At 41.7% G+C, this 26,538-nt stretch overlaps 1 protein-coding gene across 2 annotated transcripts in view; it reads left to right on the top strand.

The window, feature by feature from the left end:
- Window positions 1-26,538, top strand: part of gnal (guanine nucleotide binding protein (G protein), alpha activating activity polypeptide, olfactory type) — a 39,444-nt gene that overhangs the window by 11,760 nt on the left and 1,146 nt on the right. For both annotated transcript variants that reach the window (XM_036521409.1, XM_036521410.1), the window contains exons 3-10: window positions 587-641; window positions 805-924; window positions 8,969-9,066; window positions 21,650-21,704; window positions 22,446-22,519; window positions 23,344-23,402; window positions 23,948-24,068; window positions 24,645-24,775. In XM_036521409.1, the coding sequence (XP_036377302.1) occupies window positions 587-641; window positions 805-924; window positions 8,969-9,066; window positions 21,650-21,704; window positions 22,446-22,519; window positions 23,344-23,402; window positions 23,948-24,068; window positions 24,645-24,775 (713 nt within the window). The remainder of the gene's footprint in view (window positions 1-586; window positions 642-804; window positions 925-8,968; window positions 9,067-21,649; window positions 21,705-22,445; window positions 22,520-23,343; window positions 23,403-23,947; window positions 24,069-24,644; window positions 24,776-26,538) is intronic.

Here is a 26,538-nt window from a genome sequence, read left to right as displayed (position 1 = left end):
GTCAATTCAGTGCACGAAAGGAATTATCCGTTTTTTTTTTTCTGTGCACGAAAGTTTGTGCTCTCTTCAATAATTCGTGGACACAATGCTAACGCGTTTGTGTTTTTCGTGGACAACCTATGCCAAAGCTGTAAAATCCCACAAGTTAATCATGCGTTTCAGCCCAAGTCAAACCCGTGATCACATGACCACTGTTGTCATATGTTTCTATAATATGAAGTGGTTCCTAATTAATATCGTAAATGATTAGAACTTGATTAGAGTCTTGTTGTAGCATTGCTAGCTTTACGTGGTGGCTGAGCAAATAGCTGTTAAAATGAATTTCACTGACACCTGTGGAATTATCTGATGTTCTCCAGGAAAGTGTAACATCAAAACAGATTCAAATTCTTCTTTATGGCATCTTTCTGCATCAGATATGGCCACACAAATACATTCAGACAGAAATGCTCATAATGACTATTACCCATCTGTTTGCAACATGTAATCATATGATCTCTGTATTAATAGTTGAATATTTATTTTTCTATAATGTTTGCCCTTGGTATTTCTACCTACATATCAAGTTCATTCATTTTTCACACAGAGAAAAGAAACAGAAAATTCAGGACATCCAGAAAAATGTGAAGGATGCCATAGTGGTAAGGTCTAGTTTATTAAACATTATTAATGTAAAAAATTTTGTGGGGTTGCTTGCTATAAGATTGTTCACAGCCATCCAGTTATGCTGATTATGCTTGATTATCATCAGAATTATCCTGAATTAATCTTAATGCCTATCCTTTTGTTCTATCTATTTTCCAGACTATAGTTTCAGCAATGAGCACTTTAATACCCCCAGTTCCACTAGCCAACTCAGAGAACCAGTTCCGAATTGACTACATCAAACGTGTAGCCCCTCTCTCAGACTTTGAATATACACAGGTAAGACAAATTACTGTAAACTGTTGAAATTTTAAAATGTGTTTTGGCAATGTTCTGAAGATGTTGTTATGTAGTTACGTTATAATAGTTGTAAGTATGTTATAATAAACAGAAAATAATAAAATAATAAACAGTAAACAGAAAAAATAGCCTGATTTTGGGCTTCTTCACACATTTCAAATATTAATAGAAGCTCTATCATCATGCTTTAACACAGAAAGCCCCATCAGAAGAAGCCTAATCTGCTTCAAAACACTGCTGAATAGGACACTACATTTATTTAATGAAATACGTTTTTCCACAAAATAATGAATACCACTATTTCTGTATGAATTCTTCATAATTACCATGAGGTACATTTTGCCACATTACCTAAGGCTCATAATGCTCCACAAACATTTGCTGGCTGCCAAATTAGCCAGCTCCTAACAGTAATTGTATACTCGCTTGCTCATAGTTGACTTGCTGATTGTGATTGGATGCTGGAGAATCAGACAGACTTTTAGTGCACTTTCAGTGCAATAGTTAGCGAGAGAGAAATCCACAAACTAGCATACGTTAGCAGACTAATCTAACATTACTGCTGCTAGCTAGCTCATGTTTGGGAAAAAATCACTAGTAACCTGGTTTCATCAGTCCTAAAGTAATTTTTACATATGTAGGTAGCTAAATGTGTTGTGTACTTCATCAGTATCTCTATTTAACAAGTCAGAGTCTAGCTAAAACAATGTACATTATTTTTCTGTCACAACACTCACTTTCATGCAGCCACATGACAGCCATCTGACAATGGCTACTGAAAAGCTTGCAATGGAAAAGAGAAAGCCCCCCACCTCTCTTATATCATCCAATATCATCAAGTAACCTTTAATGGCCTTCTTTTATTTTGAACATTTTGGGAAAAAACTTTGGGTTAGTTTTTATGGTTGACACTTGTGATTGACGAGCGACAGATAGATTACATTAGGAGTAATGTAGTAGTAACTTTATCTGTGTATGTGTAATGTTAAATTGTAATTAATGAGTGCCTGATCTGGTGGTGCGTGCAATTTAAAATGCACATAGATTTTAACCACAGTGTGTTTCATAATAGCTTTCGTACCACTGCTGTATTGTGTCCTCTTTATGAGTATGTTGCAGGAGCTTCTGAGTGGTTCTGTCAGCTAAGGTGCTTGTTCTAGCTGGGTTTGTCAGCGGGGTTCCTCAGCTCACTGCCCTCAGGCCCGGTGTGACCTGCCAGTAGAGACAAATCAATCCTCCAGTCGGGGTTAGCTTCACTGTGGCACTCTGTGGGTCTCTTAGTGTGAAAAATAGTTGCTGCAGGTTTCGTGAATGTTGTGGAGGATTACATTTGCAGGCCCCGCTGCTCTTACAGGAGTGCTGAGGTTGTCGTGGTAACATAAGGTTAACATACGATTAGTAAATTCAAAAATGATGGTGCAATAAGGGGGAATTGCTTAAAATGTATATTTCTGTGTATCCCATTTACAGCAGAGCATTTGGTGTTTCCATAATTTTGTCTATCTCCTGTATATTCCATGTCCGGCATTGCTTAAAATTGGATTTTACTGCACACACATGGATTTTGACATGCAGCGTCCTTGGGTGACTCACAGTTAACTTGTCCTGTAAAGTGAACCTTCCAGCTGCTCTGTCCTCTGCCCCTCTGTATGGCAGTGAATTGCACACTGTGTCTAATAAGGCTCTGTGTGACCAGGCTCTGTGGAAGCGAGCCCTGAGGAATGAGCTTTTATCTTTTTTTCACTGTGCTCCAGTGGCTGATGGGAAGGCACCACCACCACTCCTGTCTGCTACAGGTTATGGCTGAGAAAGCAACAGCACCTCTTTCACAGGAAAGAGGTGCTGTTGTGTGGGCAGCTGTCTGCGGAAGCACTGGATGCGTGGTACCTTTCAGACATGCAGTTTGTCAGCGTGAGCTTTTCCATTATAGATCTTAAATTATGCTTTTGTCCTAAACAGATCCCTCTAGTTCACTGATTCTCAATCTTGCTCCTGGGGCCCCCCTGCTCTGCATGCTTTCCATCTTTCCCTGCTCTGCCTACCTGACCGAACTCATCAGTGGCACTTTTGATTAGCTGAGTACACCTGATTTAAGCACTAATTTCAATCAGGTGTGTTTGGAGCAAAGATAGATGGAAGATATGCAGGACAGAGGGGCTCCAGGAGTAGGACTGAGAAACACTGCTCTAGTTGCATCTAAGGGACTCATTGGGCCTGACAGCTGCTGTCTGATTATATTCTTTATATGCCTTCCTGTGTCCTGCTGACTGCATATGCCACTTTACGGCAGCTGAGCCCAATTTATAATTGAGTGTAGCGGATGTGTCATTTGTTTTGTGTAGGTTTCAACATATGCATGACATTACACCATGCATTCAGTGAGGTCTATGACAATGTTCCTGTCAACTACAGTTAAGCAGGGGAGGGGGGCCAGCATTCCCTCTTCCCTTTTTCACCTCATCATCAAACAATCCACAGTTATACATGCAGCTAGGCAAGATTTATGGTGCTGACTGGTTGTGAATTCTTCCTTTGGTTGTGCAGTTAGCCATAGCTTAGCCATATCTTTTTCCTTCCAATCTATAGCCGTTTTTTTTTTTCTTGTAATGACTTGTATTTTGGTCAGAAGTGAGAGAAAGAAAACCTGAACCCATTGTCTCTCATTCCCTGAATCCATCTGTCTCAAGCCTAATACTCTGAGCTATAGTGGTGAATCGGCACAATACAGATACATTACGCTTTTGAGTGACTAACAAGCAGAAAGTGTCAAATGTAAATCTGAATTGTAAGTTTAAAGTGACAGGTGTTCTACCCTCTCATAGAAAAAGTCCATAGACAGAAAGGTAGAAACACAATGCCTGATATCATTCATACCAGACTGAACACGTTCTGTATTAAACAGAAAGTAGATGTGTTGGTGACCTTTGCATACTATTTATGACATTTCTCTACTGAAAGTACACAGCCAATTACCAGTTGTGCGTTATATCATAAGACATTCTGTGTTTCACACTGTGTTACATTTCTGTTCTTTTGTGCTGGAAGTCACTCTGGATAAGAGTATTTGCTAAATGATTGCAATGTCAGGTAATGTAATGTATACTAACAGAGGAAGCAGCCTCTAATCCACATTATGAACTAAATGTTTGGCTTTCAATGGTTTATCTATGTTAAAAACGGCAAATTCTTCTCATCAAGAAAGATATGACTTTGTGCTGAGAGCTGTGCTTTCTGATATATGCTCATCTATCCACTCAAAAATCTCTGACTTGTAACTTTTGTAATGACTGTTACCCAAGGGTGCCCAAAAACAGCATAATGATGCCATTGGTGGGGGCATGGGTTGGTGAGGAGAGTCTTCTTTCTTCATACCAATTGTCTTCCATCTGTGTCCATCCTGTGTGTCCACGTACAACAGAAATCAACCCGCTTAAATACAGTCTGAAAGAGACTGATAGTGTCTGCTTAAAAAAGGCATATTTCTCTGTGTCTGCTTTGATTAAGAGCAATGCTGAGAGATGTGGTGCACCAGTTAATTAGTCTATTATTTTAAGTCCACAGAGATAAACAGGACATGGACATGAGGCAGACGGTTTGGCTCGTTAGTCTTATCTAATGAAATGCAACCATGTTGCTGTCTCACTGCGGGTTTCAGTGGTGTCTGTTAGATGCATCCAGGAGCTAAAAGTAGCCGTCTTTTCACTTCTCTGACTCACCACAATCCTGAATGTGAATCTGCAGGTAAACATGGATCAGAATGCTACAATATTAATTCTCCCCAGCCATCACTGATTTGTGAATTAAGGCATGCACAGTCATAGATGTATGTGGACACACAGATACATGCACACCCACACGTACGCACAGTATTTTTAAAGCTTTTGTTGAACGCTGACATGAAGTTGAAATTAGATTTATAAGTTGTTTGGGTTTCCCCCTCAAAATAGAATATCCTCCATGTCCCTGTGTGATGTACATCATGTCACACTCTTCTCAGATGGGGTTTATCATTGTGTAGCGGATGTTAGACTTCCTCACACGGACCACCAATAAAGTAGGGGACATGACTATCCTCACAGAGGCACCGGCCATTTGGTGAGGATAGTTAACAGTCCTCAACGAACATAATAATTAATAAAATGAGGTCTTTTAAGCCTATTAGAGCCTGGTTTGTCAATACAAAATGCAGACGAAGTTTATTAACACAACACAGACAAACACTGAGAAAACAAAACAAAATAAACTAGATTATCTAAACAGACAGATGAAGAACAGAAAATGAATTAATGACTGAATCATGAAAAAGGTTACTGTCAGGACAACACGAAAAGGGGAAACGTGATGATAATTTTAAGTGTGTGTGGCTTTCAGCGGCTGAGTCAAACTACAGGAGATCATGAAGTGATAAGCGTAGCTTGACATGTGCTGGCAAAACATTAATATGACGTGTGTCTAACCTTACAAGTTACCTTATTTGACAAGCTTAGCTCAACTATTTGTAAGTCAACCTAACCAGTCTCGTGATGGTAATTGTAACGGGGAAAAATTATCATTGTACAAATTGCGGATGTGTCTAATCACATCTCGTATTTTATTTGATGATATGAAACCATTCGGTGAGAGAAACATGCAATAAAAGAGGAAATCAGGAAGGTGGGAAATACTTTTTCACACCAGTGTATGTAGGAGGATGTATGCAGCACTGTGAGTAAATTTGCCATCTTCAGTAACTGAGTCTGTAGGGTAACAATAGAGATGGTAGCCTAATAGGAGTGTATATGGCTGCTACAGTATTGTGTAGGTGCTTCAGCAGTGAAATAGAATGGTATCTCATTAAGGACCAGATATCAGATTCCCACACATCACTGTCAGTTAGTCTGTCACTGTGTGGTTTTATTGTGACTCTAGGTTTTATGAGGGCATGAATTTTTTATTTATTTTTTTTTTTTTTTGAGGAGGCGGGATTCTCCCCACAATTCACATTTTTTCACATGGACCTTGTCTTTCTTTCCTCCTTCTTCCATGCTGTTGCCTGTTTGACTGGTAGCTGCTCACATTCACTGACACTGCTGTGACTCTCTGAGGGGCACCTTGGGTTCCAAAGAAGGATGAATGCTTGTTCACTGCTGGACACTGCAGTGCAAAAAAGAGAAAGAGTATCAGTGGGCATACATCCTTCACTGGTTTTGCTATCAGTGCATTTCAATATCATAAGGGTATCTGAATTCTCAGAATACAGATGGTTGTTCTGTATAAACATGAAGATAAGCATTCTGGCCTTGGTTCACCTTTAGAAAAAGTGTTCATGCTATACAATGTTTTCACAATGCTTTTCAAGTATAATTATTGCTTGTTATAACGCTGTAGTCTTGTAGTCTGCAAAAGTAAATATTACAATGAAACAAAAATGTAGTCTTATCTTTGGGAGTTTCTCTCACAACTATCATCTTACATATAGGAATAACTTGATCTCAAAACCATCCAACTGTCAAAACTGTCCACAGAGTATCTGTGGTGGTTTTGGTCAGGAAGCTGACTGTTGCTCAGCCTCTGAGCCGCATATTCCATTGATTCTTTTGTTTGATTAACAAGTTGTAAAGGCAGCAGTAGCACATGCACATAAACTAATGCTGCTAAGCTGGAGCAGCCATTCCCCCTCGGAGGGTTGCATCCTCTTTGGCAGGGTAATCATCCTGGTAGTTGAGAACAGGTGCAGGAGATTACCTAGAGCATAAAGGAATATCATTACCCAAACCCCTAGGGTGCAGAGGGGCAATTATAAACTATCTTTCAGCGTAGTTGTCTGTTGTCCTGGTGCTAATGAAGACTTCGATATGGGACCAGTTTGCAAATTAAATGAACCAGTCCTTAGGGTTTTGTCGTTTCTTCTCCCCACACGACTGGTTGGTGAATGATGTCCATGGTGGAGCTTGTGTAGTGGGATCTCAAAAGCCCTTGTGTTGCTCTCAAAGCAGGGTAGCCTTCTCCCTCTTTAAAATAACATTGCTGTGAGCAAGATGGCTGGCATTCTTCTTGACATGATGTGTCTCTAAACCTGTTACTTCTCCCTTACACATCGTCAACTATCAAAGGAGTTTTTCAACATTCCTCAGCCTTCGGGCATCCTACTCTGGGTGCCCTCCTCATACTTTTTGGGGTGCATTTTGATTTCAGGAATCACTGCTTTTTGAGTGCTCTCTGTCCCTCTCCTCACCTCCACCAGGCATGAGCCAGGAGGTCTACAATGGACAGTGTTGACAGTGTTTGTCTTAAGCTGATGCTATTTAGAGCAGACAGTTTGGATCCTGTAGGATTTAAAGCTGGGATGATGACTGGCTCTTCATAATTCTGAAATGTTTTGAGTTTTTTAAACTATACAAAACCGATCCAGCAAAGATGGAATAGATCTTACCATGAAACTGTTATTGGGAAGGGGTTCCATTGGCACTGTCAGTTGCAGTTTACTACTTCTACTACAGTATAACAAACTGTACTGACAGATTTATCGTTCTTGAGACTGGAGAGGACATCATGACATTTCAGAGGAGATGTATATTAATAGGACAAGAAGAGCAGAATAAATCATTTTCTTGTCAGTCTCTCTGTAAATGTTTTAGATTGGGCATTCCTCCAAACCGTTGTGGCCTGTTGACTGAGGTTCAGATTGTGAAGCACTTCCTGAGTTCCAGAACAGTTAGAAGATATGTTAGTGTCTGGGCACAACAAAGAAATGAACTTGGTAAACCAAAGACATGACAGGACCTGATTTTGTAAAAGGTTGATTAGTGTAAAGATAATGTTAAACAAACAAATACTTGTGCTGTCTGGAGAAAGTTTGCTTCGAAGGTTCAAAACCTTCAGCTGTTTTCCTTTCACATGGGATGACAGTGGTTGTCTTAGGATTCAGTCCTGACATGCTTCATTCTATAGGTGATCATCAGAAGCCCTGCCTTTGAAGAGCTCTCTGCAGAATCATCTGCTGGGCTGTTGTGGTAGCACCACTGTACTGTCCCATTCAAATGGTATAGCATTTATCTGGTACTGTGCTGTGATGTTCATCCCAGTTGTACCCCAACATTCAGTTGTCTGACAGTTGAAGCTGTTCCACGAGATTGCATTATTGCAGGGTATTGAGATTCCAGGTGCCAAGATGGGCCTCTTCACCTTTGCAGCTGTTTCCTGTCTTCCTTTGTGAATTATTTTTAAAATGAACACAGTTCCACAGTGACACCTGTAACCTTTCTTCTCCCTGTTTGCTGGTGGCTTCCTACCTCAAAAATGAGATTCTTGTTCCTAAGCAGGAAGTTTGCATGATTGAAACTATTTGCTTTGCATATTGGGGGATTTGTAGTTTATGATGTTTATGAACACAACCACAGTGTTACCTGGAAATTATCTAAGAGGAAGCAACTGTAATATAGTTGGCAAACATTAAGGGTTTATAAAATTAGAAGACAGCAATATCATGTATGGTGCAATATCTATGTCTAATGACAGTTTTGTGAATCATGACTCAGAATATGACACTGCATTTAATTTTCAAAAGCTGAAATTTTATTCCTGCATTTCATCATAACCACATGAGACAATAACTATGTCTTATTCCATTGGATCACCATTTGATTTAAATCATCTGACCATCATATGATGTGTATACTCTCAGATTCAAATTGGCTTCAACAAATTATGTAGTAAGTCATAGTCTTACCTAAGTAAGATGATAAGTAAACCATTCATCTTTTCAGGTGATTTAAAGGGTTTTTTGCGTACTGTAGCCCTTTGTTTATTTGGTATGTTTGAGTATCATTGAGGTTATTATACTTATCAAAAAATTTATTTAACCAATTAACATATTACATCATTAGCATGTTACATGGACTATGTCAACTATGATTTATATATACACCAAATTATCAACTGAACGTCAAACAGTGCAAAAATGTCTTTGATGGGCTTTGCCTTTAGTGTGCTGGGAGAGTCTCTTACTGTGTTCGTCTAATGGTTTCTGTTCTTCTGGGAGCAGGAGTTCTTCGACCATGCGAAGAAGCTGTGGGATGATAAGGGAGTGAAGGCATGCTTCGAGCGCTCCAACGAGTACCAGCTCATCGACTGTGCGGAATAGTAAGCACCCCCTCCTCTCTGTGTGTCCACTGAGCTTGTGTCCGACATCGAAAGAGTGCTGCCTCTGTTATTCACACCGCACTATAGGCCCGACTCTGCAAAGCTCCCCTCCCCTTTCACCACTTCACTGCAATCAAGATCAGGTTTTATCCTTGGGAGGGAAAGACAGTAAAATCCCAGTCACCGTAGCAGAACCAAAAATCAGATCATTTCCATCCTGTCGCACAGCCAACCATTTCACCAACTGTCATCCAGATCTGTCCATTCAAGTTATCCTGTTCAAAGACAGATGCACACACAATAGGAATCACATCTCCACTGACACCGGCTTGTTTTGTCCTGTCTCTGCTGTTATTAGAAGGATAACAACGGTGGCAGACTGTCGCCTGCTGACCATCTTGAAATGCTGTAGTGCCAGAGTGGTGCTGTCAGTCACACTGAGTGTTATCACTGGACATTAGAGTTAGCCCAAACCAATTTTTGCCATGGAGATTGCGTTACTTTGAATGTGGTATGAAAATCAATTCCACTGTGGCAAAATAGCTGGCTGCTTTAGGATGTATCTCCATAAGATTGCTTTGGCTTTCTTTTTCTTACTTTCACAATAATTGCGTATTCCTGCATTGTACTTTCCCAATGATCGGCTGATTATGTTCAAAAACAGTAACTGCAACAAAGTATAAATTTTCCTGGCTAAGTACCCATCAAGGTTATGCCAACATAATGTATCTTATTCGTTGTTCACGGCTGCAGCTTTTGGAGATCGACTCTCGATCTGGACACATTCTGTCACATTTAACCTTTTCATGCCCACCTGTGTATGTACTGCACCTGAACAGACAGACAGAAACCAGAGCAAATGGATACAGAAACACATGCACACAGGTGCAGAACACAGGCAACTTCAGTTGAAAGTACAGTGGAAAGTTCAGTGGAAAGTAGAGAAGGTACGCTTCTCAAACATGCATGCTTTCAAGCTGATCCTGCTTGCAGTGTGTGCAACATGTCAGGATGATGTTTACTGGAAGTAATTGGAATTAACTCCTAGGGTAATGCACAAGAATGTAAAAAATAAGATAGATTATATTAAAATTATAAAGATATGACTTTTTAAAATACAATCTGTTTACGTTTTGAGTTTGATTTCCATTTTACTTTAGGTGGATACAAATCCTTTCATAAAGTATCCAATTACTCAGAAAATCTGACCAGTTGCCTGAGTCGCCACACATGACACTGTTCTGATTGGTTTACATGACTGTACTGTGACAGCATAGGCTACCTGTAAGAGAAATGTAGCTGCAGCGGAAGTGACCCACTAACAAAATCGTGAATTCCAACAAATCGTCAGTGTATCTGGACGATAGAGTTCTGTGTGTGTTACCATAGTTACAACATCCCAGAAACCAAAGAGGCTGGTGACTTACCTTGCTCTCAACATGCTCTCTCCTAGTTCCTAGTTGCCCTGGACTGAACACGTACTTGTACTCCATTTTGACAAGAGCTCAGTGGAGACCCCGGTGTGAATGTGAGCTGTGCAGGGTTTGGGTGTGCAGACACAGGACAGACCCAGCTGTCCCTTCTGCCATTCTAAGTTATGAGACATACTGTGCTGTGAGTACATTCAACGGCCGTTATTTGTTAAACCGCACATTTTTATTCATGCTGTTTTCACAATTTTTTATTTTGATTTTACCATTTTTGGGTTTAATACCCTTTAAATACCCATGGCAATACAGTGTTAGACTTGTGAACCCAATTGCTAAGGGGTACCTGACCAGGGATTATTATATTAATATTTTTCTGTCCACTGTAAACAGTAAGCTGAGCTCTGCGATATCGCAGGTCCACACTAGTTTGTATACAGGAGGGTGAGCAACAGTTGTTTCCCTGTTTGCTCTTCTAGTGTGTACGGCCAGCAGCATCAGTCACAATCTTAGTCACCTGACTTCCTCTTTAGCTTCATACCACAGAGGTGGGGCATTGTATTGATTATTCACAGTGACAGAGTGAGTTGAGACCCAGTTAACCCCCCCCCCCCCCACCCCCTTCCGGAAGTTCCCCATTGTTGCAGCATCCCGTAAAGCAGGCTGCCTAACTGGACACAAACAGACCACAAGTGTTTGCACTTGCAAAGTAGTTGTTCTGTTCCTGTTTCTTTATGCTATGGCTCATTGTTGTCTTAAAGTATTCTTTTTTTATTGCTAGCACGCTGGTCACAAATCTGGTGTCCACTGACAGACCTTTTTTCCTTCAAGAACACAAGTTATGTCTCTAAAATGGTTTATAAAATCAGTGTAAAGTGTCCAATTCAATTGTCTTGAATTACTCATTATTGTCCTTTTTAATTTATTGATCAAGCACACTATTTTTTCTAACTTTCAGGAGCAGTGTTGACAGTTTACCTGTTTTATTTCCCAAAAATTATTTTGAGACCATAAGATGATTATCTCAGCATTTCAAGATTGCTGAATTGTTGTGTGTAATTCATTTGACATGTCACGTAGAGATGATGATGGTGCTGATTGTAGTGGCCTTAGAAAGCCACCTTAGCCCTATCTGCTACTTCAGCTCCTGCTGTTACAGCATCACTAAAGTGAGGTGCTACTCGCCACAGATCAGCTCCAGATTGCCCTCTTGTGTCTGGTAAGAAAATGCCCCAGCAGCAGAGGGATTATGTTATGTGTGGCGCATTTCCTCTTGGCATGGGCCACAACTGGCTGTATGGAGCAGTGGAGTAGGTACACTGCTGAGGGTGTAGCACTCTCATACAGTTAAACAAAGCTGAACTGTATCCTGAAATATGTCATTGAAGCCTAATGCAGTATGACTTTATCCTGGTAAATAGTCCACAGTTTGTTGTGATTATTGTTGAAATTAGAGAAGTTGAAGTGGTTATGCCTAAATTGGTGCTTTTACTTAAACATGGAGGTGTGTCAGGCGCTTGCAAGCTGCAGTACTTGCTATTGGAAGAACGTTTAATATCCAGTGAAATTTCTAGCAAGTCAGCAAATTTTGTCCAGTGTTGAGTTAAGCGTCACGTCTCAGGAGCCAATCACAAGTTTATGGGAAGGACTGCCAGCAGCAAATGAAAAATAGTCCTTCAGACTGCTTCACGTACAGCAGCCGAGAAGCAGCGAGACTGCGCAGAAGGAAGGAGGACACAGTGGCAGCAACACGCTAGCACCAAGCCAAGAAAGTGGGAGACTAGGAGCTTACTGAGCTGTGAGGGGAACGTCACTGTCTTTTATCGACTCTTTGGAAGCACTGGGTGGCCCACAAATCATAACCCCATTCTGAAATGGTGCCTATCTGCAATCCCCCCCCCCCCCCCCCCCCCAATTTCAAAAGCTCACCGTGTCAGCATTGACTCCGATATCGCTGCACGGCCAGCTTGTGTAGCATGTAAGGCACACTCGCATGCAGTTTTCGAAATTGTATTTTGTGTTCTAGCCTTAACATAGAGGCTGTTCGTGCTCTGTTTAGACTGGTCATATTTTCTTTGGCTCTACTCCTGGATTGATAGTGTGGATGAGACAGCATTGACGAAGAGAATGAAAAGAAAAAGCAGGTAATCAAAACCAGTATTCTTACAGATCTTAACAGATCTTAACAATGGAAAAAAATATGGCCATAACCATGTGAAGTGGTTAGATTTCCTTTTTTTTTTCTTCTGTTAATTTAATTTAGAAAAGCAATTAGATTTCCTACTAATGATTATCCTTTCTGGGTAGACCACAGGGTAGCCTGTGTTGTATCTTGTCTGTATGGATGTTCGGTCATTGCGGTCATCCTTCCTGTCCTGTTTATGAATTTGATTTGGTCGTGGTTAAAAGGGTGGTTAGTCATGATGTAAATGCCATCAGCAACCAAATGTTTGTTCTTTGTTGTTAGAGTTTGTCTCAATATCAGATGTCATGGCTTCTGCTTGAGCATACATCCATGTACGTCTTCTTTAAGAGTCTTAATAGTTTGAGCATTTTGCCTGTAGGACTTTAAAACACTGATTTCTGTATGCTTGAATATAGCTATTGAGTGTATAATATTCAGAGCAATAATTATCTACATCAATTATGTACATTATGTACATCATCTGTACAAAATGTGGAGAGTGTGATACAAGACACAGTTTCCGCTCAGGTCACATTTCCTTGAAGCTTTTATGCCAGCATCCAGATCATTCAGAAAAATCACACAAGCTTAACGGAATAAACACATTTATTTCCCAAATATATGGAGAAACTCACTGAGAAAAGCTCATCACTATCTGTCAAATATTTTCTGCTCAGAGATGAATGAATGCTTGACAGAGAAAGGCCTGTTGGAGAAATGAGACTGAATAAGTAGGCACAGGTTACTTGTTGTTGTGCTAAAAGAGCATACGCTAAAGAGTGGAAAACTGATGTGCAATCAGTGCAGATTGCACAAAGCACATTTATCCTTTTGAACAGCAGCGGTACAATACTGTACGTGTCTGCGTTCGTATATGGGATGTCTCATGGTCACGCTGTCTGGCTCATTGTAATCTGCATTCAAAGGTGAACACGTCTCCACATCCTACAAGATCTGTCCCAGATAAGAGGCATGCCTTTGAAGATCTCATCAGCTGACCTTGTCAGGTGTGCAACCAGTTGTATTGATGCTGAGTCAACCACTGCTTGTACTTCTCCACCAAAAAATTGCTTAAAAAAAGCTTATTTTATGTCTTATTTTATGCTGTTGAGATATTCTTTATTTTTACGGATACAAAAGCCTTGAGAGACTGGTCAGACCAAGCCTCGGCTTGAGTGAGCTTGCAGTGTAAAGACCTGCTCCAGAATAGTAATATTCACACAAGATTAAAGCAAAGCCAAGGTGCTAATTAAACTTGACTGTAATTTGTACAATGCACACTATAATTCTCGTGTGTCCCTAGTAGCACTCCTTTCTTTGATTGTTTTCAATTATTCCATGGCAATATGGGTTATACAGCATGGTACTTACAGTACTTGAAGTACACTTCAAACATTGCAGTGAAGGGAAACAAATCCTTGATTGGTTGAAGGTGTGTTAGGTTTTTTATTTTTAATTTTTCATAGTAACATTGTCACCGCTGAAAAGAATGCTTGTTAAATACCAGTGGAAATTCTGGCTCTGTGCTGGACCTTTGGGCTTCGCCAGGATGTGCTGAGTGTACTGTGAATGCTGTTTCAGATAAAACCTTAATATAGCTCAGTGCAATTATAAAGGGAGCACTGTTCCGTGTGCTGTTCAAGAACAGCATCATTATGTGTAAAATTAGATCCCAGTCACGCGAATCTTGTCATTCCCTGTGCTGATTATCTAGTGGGCGATGCAGGTTGGTGTGGTTGTTACACAGTCCTGGCTGCAGCTTTGGATGAGGCAGAAAGTGGCTGTGAGAAGACACTGTTCACACTTAACGTGGTCAACACAAATTTAGTGTATTCCACGTTTTTGCTAAAAAATCAGTATTAGAGAGAGGATGTAATGGAGTTTGATCCTTTCATGTCAACTAATTTGCTTCAGTGTGATTCTTTCATTTAAACTCATTTGCTTCAGTGTGATTCTTTCATTTAAACTCATTTGCTTCAGTAGCAATTCTGAGTCAAGTGTGGTTGAAAACATAGCCATCAATGAAGGTCAACACATTTTCTGCATATGGTAAAAGTGTACAGCATTACATTTTGGAGTGCTCATACAAGTGCTGCTTGTTCATAAGTGATTCAGTCAGTCCACTAATGTTGGATACATTTCATAAGTTCATCATTGACTATAATATAAAGTAATGATACAATAAAGACATCCCCCCCCCAACACACACACACACACACACCCACACCCACAAAGTTATCCTTCAAATACACAAACCACAACAGTACAGATGGTACATCAATAAAGGAATCAAAACAGTGTGTGTAATCTTCTATTTGGTTTACTTACATTTTGCATGTAAAATGACTATATCTTCATGCCATAGGAGACCCTGCTATACAGGAAAGGGTTTATCTATACTGTAGATCAAACTCTATTTTTACGTGTCTGTTGCATCTCTAGGAGTTTGTGTATTCTCAGAATATCATAAACAAGCCTTCTGTTGATATTAACATGACTGCATTATCTCCCCGAGCGCTCTCTGTAAAACAAACTTCAAAAACGTCAGGGGTATACTTTGTGCACTCCTTTGTACACATAAAGAGAAGCTGAATACCTATTAAGGTTACAAAAACATGTGCACTAGGAATGGCCTTCATCCAGAACATAAATACTTGACAAGTAGGATGAGGGCATGCACATGAACCCTAGGAAAATGTTATTCGACTAAACAATAGAAGTGGCGATAAAAGATAAAAATCAATAGGAATTTAACTGCCTGGGTGAAATGCTCACAGTCAAGCCTATGAGTGCTTTGACACAAACTATCATAGTTCACATGGGCTTCTGTTTTTTGCTCATTAATTTGTGAACTGGGGCTAATGTAGGGTTCAAGCAAATCATACAACAGGCATTCAAACAAGCATTCTAGCTCCACAGTGGTGGACTGCAAGTGAAGCTAACATATTCTGGGCTGGCAGTTCCTTAGTCCGTGCTCCTCATCATAGGTGGTGAGTTACCTCTGAGATCTACTAAATCTATCAGAAAAAATGAGATTGCTGCAGAACAGACTCTGTTGGTACCGCTTTCTCCTGTGTGAATGTATTGTGTCAGAATAACGTATGCATTAGCTAGAATTGTTGCTTATGTAATTTAGGTTATTTTGTGTTGTTCAGATATGATTAAAGAGTACGTTGGATGTTTGTACATTAATTGTGTACTGGTGTGTCAGTTTACAGTGACTGATGTTTAAGACTGGCTGTGTGGATTTGGGTCATCTATGGACACAACATAGGACTCACTAGTGATTGTTTCTCTATGATATTGGGCAAAGTTATCATGTTTTGTCACATTTTTTTTCATTTTGTTTTGTGATTGGTAATAATGGCTCCCACCTGTGTGTTGAGGACCTACAGTACCATAAGTGGTTTATTGGCAAGAGTTTACAGACGGGACACTTTTTTCTGCACCTCACTCCCTGACTGGTCAGTTTCAGCATTGATTGAACAACCAACAGAGTAACAACAAGGGGAAACCTTTTTGGTCATTTGACAAACGGCGGCCTTAGTGGCAACCAAAAGGAATTTATGAATTAAAAGAGGAGAACAACACAGTTGCTCTTGCGGTGCAAGGTAAAAAGTCCTGTGTAGGCACACTGCCCCACTGTTCGTCACTCACCCCCCTCCATGGGGACTCCTCCCCCCCTTGGAGCTTATGTAAATGAGCTAGGGAGCCATGGCAAGCTGGGCTATTTTCGGTAGCGGCTCTGCGGTGCACAGGCTGGGCTGTGGGTCACGTGAGCCGGCGCTGCATTAAAAGGAGTATCCCAGGAGCGCGTAAACAAAAGGAAGGTCAGTGGCGGAAGGTGAGGCTGAATACTCTCTCTGGACCCCTGCTCTGCATAGAGTGAGACTCAGGGACATACACACATGCGCACTTACCATACCCTCTTATACTGTCATCCCACACCACACAGGCCCGCATTTGGTCTGTCTGACATGCATATGCCCCATATTCCCCACTACACATATTCATTCATACACCCACGTGTCTGCACGTGCTCACTCCCAGGGTGGTGTGAATCTCACAGGAAACATACACTAGACTCACTTCCCTGACAGGTCACATGGACAGTAAATAATTGCATTATGTTGCTTGTTTCACTGCTTGTTTAGCAAGAGGGATGTCAAGGGGATTTTCTGTGCTTTGAAGGAATAATGGTGGTCCGGGTATAAGTAATTAGCACGGAGAGCCCACACTCACAGGCCCAGAGCTTCTGGCTGGAGGAGTTTTGGTGGGAGAGTGAGAGTGGTCATGGAGTACGAACAAACTTGCTTGCCTGAGCCTGCAGCCTTCCTGGAGTGTGTGGCCACTCCTCTTGCCATCACCCAGGACTCCGCCAGCGGGGACCAGGGGGCCACACTCAGACAGGTGACGCTGTGGAAAGCTAACCGCCAGCGGCTGTCAGTCAGGTGAGCGCAGATTAGGCCGAAGCACAAGCGTAATCACCATCATCCTGCTGTATTACAGCCAGCTGTGGATAGAGCAGCTTCAGCTTCATGTGTTTCTGAAGCTTCAGTCTCGTCTTTCAAATGAGTAAATGAACTATTTGTGTCATTATTTCCACCACTTCGCTTGTCATTAGGGGTTTTTATTGGTTGTTTTATGAATCTGTCTCCATGGTCTTACTTTTAGGCTTCGTTGCAATATTGGCGTGCTCAGATTGAAGGCTGCCCCAAGTGCTGGCTGCCTGATTTGCCTGTTTCTGTCTCTGTCCCTGTTTCCTTCTCCTGTCTCTTATCTCAGCCAAAAAACGGAATGACCTCATTTTTTTTTCATTGGCCCAGTTCTTGTTTCCTCCATCCACCACATGGACCCCTCAGTGTTTATGTCAACAGCCAGTTTCATTGTATCGCTTCATCTTGGATAGTTAACGCAGTTTCTCAAACCAGTTATTCAGTTGCATGCCCCCTCTGTGTCTGTACATTAGCAGTGCTCCTCTGTGTATGAGGTGCATGGAAAATCTGCAGTGTTTAAGTCTCTTAGTAGGCCTTTTAGTCTAATAGCTGACTGAGAGTTTTATTCAGAGCAAGTCATTATTTGTCTGGCTGTGTGGCTGGCAGACTGTAGTTGACCTGGGTATGAAGTGATATGAGCATGGACAGGCAAAGGGAGAGGAGCTGTATCGACCGACTGTCAGTGTTTCCATAGGAACCCAACTGTAGCTGAAAGCAGGCATGGTCAGCAAAAGATGTCTCTGTGCAGAGCAGGAAGGACATACACCACCCAGAAGCTGCTATGGAAATAACACAGACTAAAAACAGCTCTGTATCTCCTGCTTGCCAAGGAGTGTGGAAACGGATTTAACTTGATCCAATTTTCTTTCTCATCTTAACTTGAATAATTTTATATGATCTGTATGTTGGAGGTGGGTGGGAGTTTAATCACAACCCATTATGCGAGTGATTATGATTCAGTTGCGGTCAGCACTTGGTTCCTTAAGTAATTTAAGAGTCAATAATAAGGGGTATGAAATGGACAGAAACTAACTTTTCTTAGACTCACTGCAGAGGATGAGGAGAGTTATAAACATCAAAGAGTTAACTCCCTGAAGTAAATTAACACAATGAAAAAATTAGGTATGTTACAAAATGAGATTTTTTTCAGAACAATTAATGTTCATGAGATTAAATATATTTAAAAATAAAAGTATACAAAGTATCAGAACACAGGAGCAGCAAACAATACACATACACATGTCAGATCAAAAAATGTGTTAATAAGACAAACAAGTACAATAATTATAGCACAGATGAAATGAATAAAACTGAGAAACTAAGAAGACCACGGATGCCAATGGACTGCTGCCCTGGGCCTGGAGAACTTGTCTCAAGTTGACAGACTGAAATTCCTTCAGCTGAGATCATGTGTATATTGTATGGAATGTAGTAGGTGTGTTAAGCCACTTGATAAATCTGGTTTTGGGAATGGTGTAGTATCTGCACTGAAAGTGGATGCTGGTCTTGGATCTTGTTTTTGTCCCTGTTTAATCAGGTGTGATTCTGAGGGAACTGTACGTTTTAACAGTAGATTCTATTAAATCAGTCATCTGTGAGATTATGCAGGTGAATGGTGTACTTTCTGTTCAGTTTCAACATTTAAGCTGACCACAAGACAAAGCCCCAGGAATGTGCCCTCACAGTTCAAACTCAGTGTCACACCTAAGAGTTATTGCTCCTGTTTGTCTGGAGATGGTTCCTTCGTTTGTGTGTGTGGGTGTGGCTGTGGCTGCCAGAGAGCGATAAAGAATTGAACTTGGGATCCTCCAGGTGTATTACTACTTCTGCATATTTTGCAGGTCACCTGGAAGCAAAGTTATCTGCTCTCAAAATGATCCACTCCCTGCTACAAAGGGGCAGCAGCAGGGGTCTTCTGAGACAGATCAACAGGTCACATCCTCCCCGCTGTCATCTTGTCTCAAGCTAGAACTCCACCTTTGCTGCTCGTGTTAGTTTCAAATGCGAAGAGTTTTGCTTCATTCCAGAAATACCGAGAGCTCATCTAGAAAAATCTAGAGCTCTCCTAGAAAATACTCAGAGCTCCCCCACAAAATAGCTAGAGCACACTCAGAATGTGTGCCGCGTCCCACTTGCCTCCGGTGGATCTCTTCTGGAAATGCGGGTCAGAACGCTCAGTTCAGATGTCTGGCCCTCCTGGATCAGCCCATTCCTTTAAGTGCTGGAGGGTCTAAAACTGAAACTAGAGAGTTCTGCAAATAGCCCTCTAAACATAACACCCACTGTGTGCAGGATAATTATAACCTACTGCTCTGGGGGGAAAGGGGCTAAAAAAGCTAACTTGTTTAAATCTGTGGAGCAGTGTATGGGTTGCTAGATTTACTGTGCCATGGACTTCCTCCCGGTCTTGTGTGTGTCTAGTTCTCTTTGAGGCTGCAGCCCTTGGAGAATACATAATATTTTCTGTGTGCAGGACCAGTCCTGTCTTTCAGTGTGGGTGACTGTAGCTTAAGCTGGAGTACAGGACACCTTCTATCTTTCTTCACGCTGGGGCAGCCAGTGCAGCAGGAGAGCCTACCAGGCGCTAACAGGACTGAGTTGTGGCACACCCTCATCATTGTGTTTCAGTGTCGTAAATGACAATCGGTAGACAGAAAATACCTCACTGTGATCATTAGACGACAATACTCAAACAGTAGGTTATCTGCTGCAGTTTGCTAACGTGTCTTGCTGCCCTGGATCGCTCTTCCTCTCTCCAGGAGGAGGAGGAGGAGGAGGCGCTGCACTAGCGCCCACTGCGCTTTGGGTACCAGGAATACAGCTCGGTGAAGCTCTGAGGCGTCTCCTTCAAACCGCATCATCTTTCAGGCAGAGCTCATACCAGACTGCCTTTTTTGAGACCTGCATGCTTTATAGAGTTTAGAGCATGACTAGGGTCAAGTCTAGGGGTATCAGGCGGTTCTGGGTGTTGCATCAGCACAGTGAACCTCAGTGACCAACCAGGCCCGAGCAGTTCTGATGAGGACAATGATGATACGACTGAGATAAATATGCACCCATTGTCTACAGAATGTAACTGGAAAAGCTAATGTTCAGCAAGGGCAGGTATACTGTTAGCCTTGCCACTTCTTTTGTGCGTGCATTCCAGTTTCATTTCAGTGGAGGGGATTACAGGGTAGATATTAATCATGCACGAAAACGTCCACCCCATTGCCTGTGCTTTCGTGCCCTCTGCTGGCGGACTCCTGCAGGCGCACAGAGTGACCTCGGTAAAACCCGGCAGAGATGACTTCCCGTGACCTTTACTGGCTCCTGAAGGGACTGCCGCACGCGGTTTGGTGCTAAATGGCACCGCCCTCGAGCAAGACACGCTCTTGTCACCCGTTCCTACAGCTGGCCTGGTTAGACTGCCTGTGGAGAAAGTTCTCTGATGTGCAGCGCAGTGCCCCCCTGCTGTGTCCATATGCCTGATGTGAAACCAGTTAGCAGAGCTTGCCATATGTTGCCTGCAGTGGTGAACATTCTTCGTTGTGGAGGGGGGTTTGTTTTTTACACCGTTCCACAGAAAGAGACACTCCAAATGTTTGTGGCTCAGAGCTGTAGCTCTGGATGTACAGTTAAGCCTCTTAATATAGGTTACCTAGGTACTCATAGCATTTAATCTGAGATTGGGGACACAGAAGGTAGCGGAAACTGGCGTATTTTTTTATACATTTCCGCGCGTATGCATACACTGCACCGATTGTGCTGTATTGAAAAGGTGACGCTCGATCAGAGTGAAGGCTGAGGCCTGCAGCCCCAGCATTGCATGTTTGGTTAAGAACTCTGTCATCAGCCAGCGGTGGCTGTGAGTCCACGGTGCTGCTGCGGGATTACGTCAGCCAGGATTCCTTGACTCATCGCCCATCAGTGCCTTCCAGCTCATCAGGCACACGTAATTTGCTAATCTGTTGTCCCCTGTATTGCACTGCTGGCAGTGAGTAACATAGTTGTGGACTGCGAGCAAGTGAATCTCAAGGATTACGTCACTTTAGCGCTCCGGCACATGCGTAAGTAGGTGTTGTGGTAGACGGCACACTTGGCAATCCCAGCATTGAGTTGGGGGGGGGGGGGGGGGGGGGGAATTAGAATTGGCGTAGCCACGACAATCAAAACACTTATGGCAAACTGACAGCCTGTACCAACAGGTCATCAGAAATGTCTGTCCTTCTCAGAAAAAGAAGAATAAAATGACCTTGCTTTGTTGCTGAGATGTGCACTAAAATTCAGATTAAGTCCTAACTGTAGCATTCCTTGTAAGTGTTGTTGGGAATAAGATGGGTGTGTTGGACGTATTTCATCTAATAGCTTTTGATCTAATAGCTGTCCTGGAGCTGGTGAAAGTCAGTCGCAGCAGCTGTTGAAATTACCTGTTAAATGTAAATTGTGAAATGGCAAAAAAATAGTACATGTCATTTTATTCATTTTTTTCACAGCTTTTTGGACAGAATCGACTTGGTAAGACAGAACGACTACATGCCAACAGACCAGGTAAGTTAACCTATATAACAATAAAACTATACAAACAAACAAAATAACTTACTAAAGTGTGGATCAGTGTAGACGCATTGGCATGCCAGCTTTGTTCATAATGTTTTGACTCATTAAAAAGCTTTTGTAAGATTTTGGTCCAGATCCCTAAACCAGCTCACTCAGTGCAGCATAAGATATCACAGATCCTCTCACTTAAGGTATGCAAATACCTGTATTAATTTGTCTAGATGGGCTTATTGTAACCACAGTTCTGCTCACAGACTTCAATTGTCACTTTGGCCGCAGCTAACCGTTGCGGCAACTGGTACTTCTAAAGAAATGGAAGATGATGGGTGATTGAGAACTGTTCTTGCTAGGGAAGATAATGTAATTACCAGACCTCCTGTATTTCACCACCTGTATGCTAATTATTTTCAATCCTGATCAAAGCTCTGTATCAGTATAAAGAATGCTTTTGCTGAGTGCTCGGGGTTCAGATTGACTCCGCTGAACCCAGAGTGCGTTTTCATGTATTGACAACTGCCGTTCCTGCGTTCCTGTAAATAAAGAAGTCTTTTCTGCGAAGATCGGAATTGCGCCTTGTTTTTCCTTACACTTTCATTCAAAGAAATGAGGAATGATTTTGTTTCCACAGTACTATATCGAATAGGACCTCATTTTAGGTTACCTTATATCAATCTCTTGTGTTTCATGGCCTTGTCTTTGTGCCTGTCCGTCCCTTTCTCTTCTGCCCTCCAGGATCTTCTTCGCTGTCGGGTGTTAACTTCAGGGATTTTTGAAATGCGATTTCAAGTAGACAAAGTAAATTTTCAGTAAGTGCCTTTGCTGTGATTTTACTAGAATCTCAAGAAAACATTGAGACTGGTGCTGTGTAGTAAAACCTTGTTTTTAATCAGGAGAACAGGATCACACAAATCACATTTGTTCAACTGTTCAACTGAGTTTTCAGTACAATCCAAACATCACAACGAGAGCTGGGCCTCCTTATTTAACTTGTGCTGTAGAGGGGAGTGGATAAAACTGGACTGGTCTTTGTGGCATTCTGTATATTCTTGCATCTGACTCAGCAGAAGCGGTTGAAACAGGTATAGTTCTGTGAATTAGCATGATACAGTACAACAAATTAATTAGGATGTTATGCTAATGTTATCCATTGGTGTGGGATGAAAACATCTGAAATATTTTGTGTAACTATTTATTTCAACCGAAATTATTCATTTGGTTGGATATTTCCCCAAATCTGAGTGCCTGGAATGAACCCAGTGGAGCAGAGGATATTAAGTGGGCCTCAGCTAGACCCCAGACATTGAGGATAACTGCAGTGCGTCATTCTGTCCACACAGGGGCATGTTTCATTTACACAACCAGCGTTCATGATCTAAACATACTAAGTTTCATTTTCCAAATAATCCAAAAAAAAAATCAAAATCAGAATGAGCAAATTGGATATTTGTCTTCCACTAAAGCTGTTCTGTTGCTTGGGCATTTTTGCATGAACAGGAATTGCAGAAACGGCTCAGATTGAGAAGGGAGGCTCTTAGAACAAGGCTGTTTGTGTTGGCACAGCAGAGCTCTCACGTGATTGATTCACATCTCTCTCTCTCTCTCTCTCTCTCTCTCTCTCTCTCTCTCTCAGTATGTTTGATGTGGGTGGCCAGAGAATTCAGAGGAAAATATGGATCCAGTGCTTCAATGGTGAGCTGGGCTTGTAATGCCACATGTGGGTGGGTGGATATGTGTACAGAGGAAATGAGTTGTTGTGCATCACTTGATGCTGTTTTTTTCAAAGCCTTGTGGATCACTGTAAAATTGTTCATGCGACCCACGTTACATTAACATAGTGACAGGACTGATCCTCAGGTGCAGACACATTCATCACAGCATTCAGAGAGTTTGTGTTAGAAATGTTGTCTTTGGTACAAAGCATCCACAGCCTTGTGTAAATGGTGACAACGACAGTTACGTGTAAAAGCTCAAACCCAGTGAAAGTGTTTGGAAGCATTTATAAATCAATCAGTCAAATTGCACCATGCTTTGCTTGCTCAACAAAGCACTTTCCCTGGCGCCAGGTTACCCTCGAATATTTTTTAACTTTTCAGCTAAAATTTCATTAGCAATTCCCGGTAGATACATACATACATTGGATGAAGATGTACAATTGAACTGCTGAGGGAACCTACAGACAGCGTGCTTTTAGTAAAAGGTGTGCAGGTCTCAACGGTTTGTATTTTTATCTTCAGATGTCACAGCTATTATATTCGTCGTTGCAAGCAGCAGCTACAACATGGTGCTAAGGGAGGACAACAGCACTAACAGGCTACAGGAAGCGCTGGACCTCTTCAGAAGTATCTGGAATAACAGGTTGCTCTATCCTCCCTCTTGTGCTGCAAGGCTATCTAGTGTTCTCGTAAAGTCACCATCAGGCTTTAGGATGCTCAGCGTGGAAACAATGTACTGTAAACCCCTGGCAACTTGTGTATTGTGTGTATGTATCGCATGGCGACAGCTGTACAAAGTGGGATGATTAAACAAGCCCGATTAAAAATGAAACAGTAATAACGAGGGTAGGGTCACTCTGGTCTTGGATGCTATACTATACAATACAAGCAGAAGTTACAGAAATGTATATGCTAACTCGAAAGGAACAGTGCTTATCGCTGTATGGTACTGATTTCTCTGAGCGTGCAGACACGGCAACATAGCAACAGGGACCCGAACCAACTACCAGTACAAGAGAGACAGTTCGACCTGCTTAGTGTCACATCCGGAACGAAGCAGCCTGCCCCCTGGCATCAGTGGCCCACATTCACAGGCAGAGCAGCATGCACCCTGTGGCACCTTCATTACTGTCACCTTCCATTACAGACCAGCCCCTGATCTCACCAAAATTAAACCCTCTGCCTCGCTTTGTGACACCAGTCTTATCGTGTTTTCTAGGTTTCTACGGAACGTTTCAGTCATCCTGTTCCTGAACAAGCAGGACCTGCTGGCTGAGAAGGTATTAGCAGGAAAATCCAAAATCGAAGACTACTTCCCCGAGTATGCGTACTACACCATACCAAATGAAGGTATGTGCTGAATGATTCTGAGAGGGAACTAAAGCAAGAAAACAGGAATAAAATAAAAACAAAATAATGCTAAGAAAATGCACTTTATGGAAAGTTCACTTCATTGTGGTAAGAAAATTTTACTGTTATTATTTGTTCTGAAATAGTATAAAATATATTCTCTCAAATAATTTTAAATGTCTCGTTTCAAGGTAAATACCGTGAAGTAGCATATGGATAGGAGCACAGGAAACGTACAAAATAAAAGGTTGTGTTCATACCAGACATCACATGGAACTCCACTTGCAGCTGTTGTTGTCTGAAAGTCAAGCACAAGGCTAATTGAATTTTATTTTTGCATAAAGGAGGCATAGTACCCCTTCGGTTTCTAAGATACCTCACAGTTGGCATGCTTCCAGCCTCTTCCAACATGAACATCAACAACTTTCAACAAGTTTCCCACTTACAACTACAACAACTGCCAGGGAGCTCTGTTTAGTTCATAAGCCATTCACTGCACATGGGTGGGGGAAGAACTTCTGACTGTATTACTGGTCTGAACTGTCTGTTTTTTAAACATTTCAACAGTTAGGAATTTGTTACTGGTCAGATTTTTTTTTTTTTTTGGTAAAAATTACAATGGTGGTAATTTTCCTCAAAATGGAGTTGTATGGAGTGATATATTGCTTTTTGCTCAGGTTGCTTCCCCTTTATCTGAAAATCATGTTATGATGCTGATTGGTTCCATTAAATCTCGGCAATGACATCCAGAGAAAGAACAAAGCATAACATTAGCCAAAGCTGGTCATTTTGATCAGGGAGGAAACAGACTTAAGGGTACAGTACACTGTGTGCAGAGCTGGCACGGGAGCCACTGGTTTACCACACGGAGCAGCACATGCGCCTCTATCTCCAGATGTCATCATGGCTGTGGCTCGAATGAGCATGTCAGCTTCCTCAAGCTTCAAAGCGCAGCGATAAATACACACGACCAGGGAATGTGACAAAAATCAGGAGGAAAAAAAATCATCTTGATCACAGAGCTGATTGCAACAGGTGTGCTAGCTTTGAAAATTTGGAATGCGTGAAGCCTAATTACAAAGTGCCATTTTCTATAAACTTCACCATGCATGAGCTACTGTGAAAAGATCATGAAGACCCCTCACAAAAAACGTGTATTAACAGTTCATCTTAAATGACAGTGGCTTGTCACCACAGTTGCTTTCCATTATTTAAATGATGAATAGGTCCGTGGTCTATTCACAAGCAACGTGGAGGAAATAAATGCCTCATATTTTACTGCTGTCTGACTGAAACATTTTAATGTACATTAGAATATTTTCTAAAATGCTGGTAAAAGTGACCAGTGATTTTTGCTGGCCTTATTGTCCTTAGCCCCTCGCCGCAGCCAGTGGTGGGAAACATGTTGCCCTCAGCCCACAGTTGAGGAACCTCTGGCTGGTCAGGAAGTCTATGGAGGTTTATTCCTCTTTGGTGGATTTGCTTTTGCTTTGAGTGATATGAAAGCGCTCAATCTGGTGGAATCTGCATGTGAATCATTGGATGGGTGGAGGTGATCTGAAACGCTGCGGCTTGCTATCTTCAGACTCGCCCCCAGTTTTCTTTCGGATCATCGATGAAACATCAGACTCATTCGATTCAGCTTCATCTAAATCATGATTAGTCAAAACCTGAGGAGAAATGCAAAGTTGCTTGTCTGATGCTGGCACAATCCTCATCTCTTGATTGTGTATAGATTTGGATTGCACTTTCACTAGTCCCCT

This window comes from Megalops cyprinoides, chromosome 2, assembly GCF_013368585.1.
Source record: "Megalops cyprinoides isolate fMegCyp1 chromosome 2, fMegCyp1.pri, whole genome shotgun sequence".
Taxonomy (NCBI): Eukaryota; Metazoa; Chordata; class Actinopteri; order Elopiformes; family Megalopidae; genus Megalops; species Megalops cyprinoides.
The sequence above is the reverse complement of the archived record's forward strand: the minus strand, read 5'-3'. Positions and strand labels throughout refer to the sequence as shown.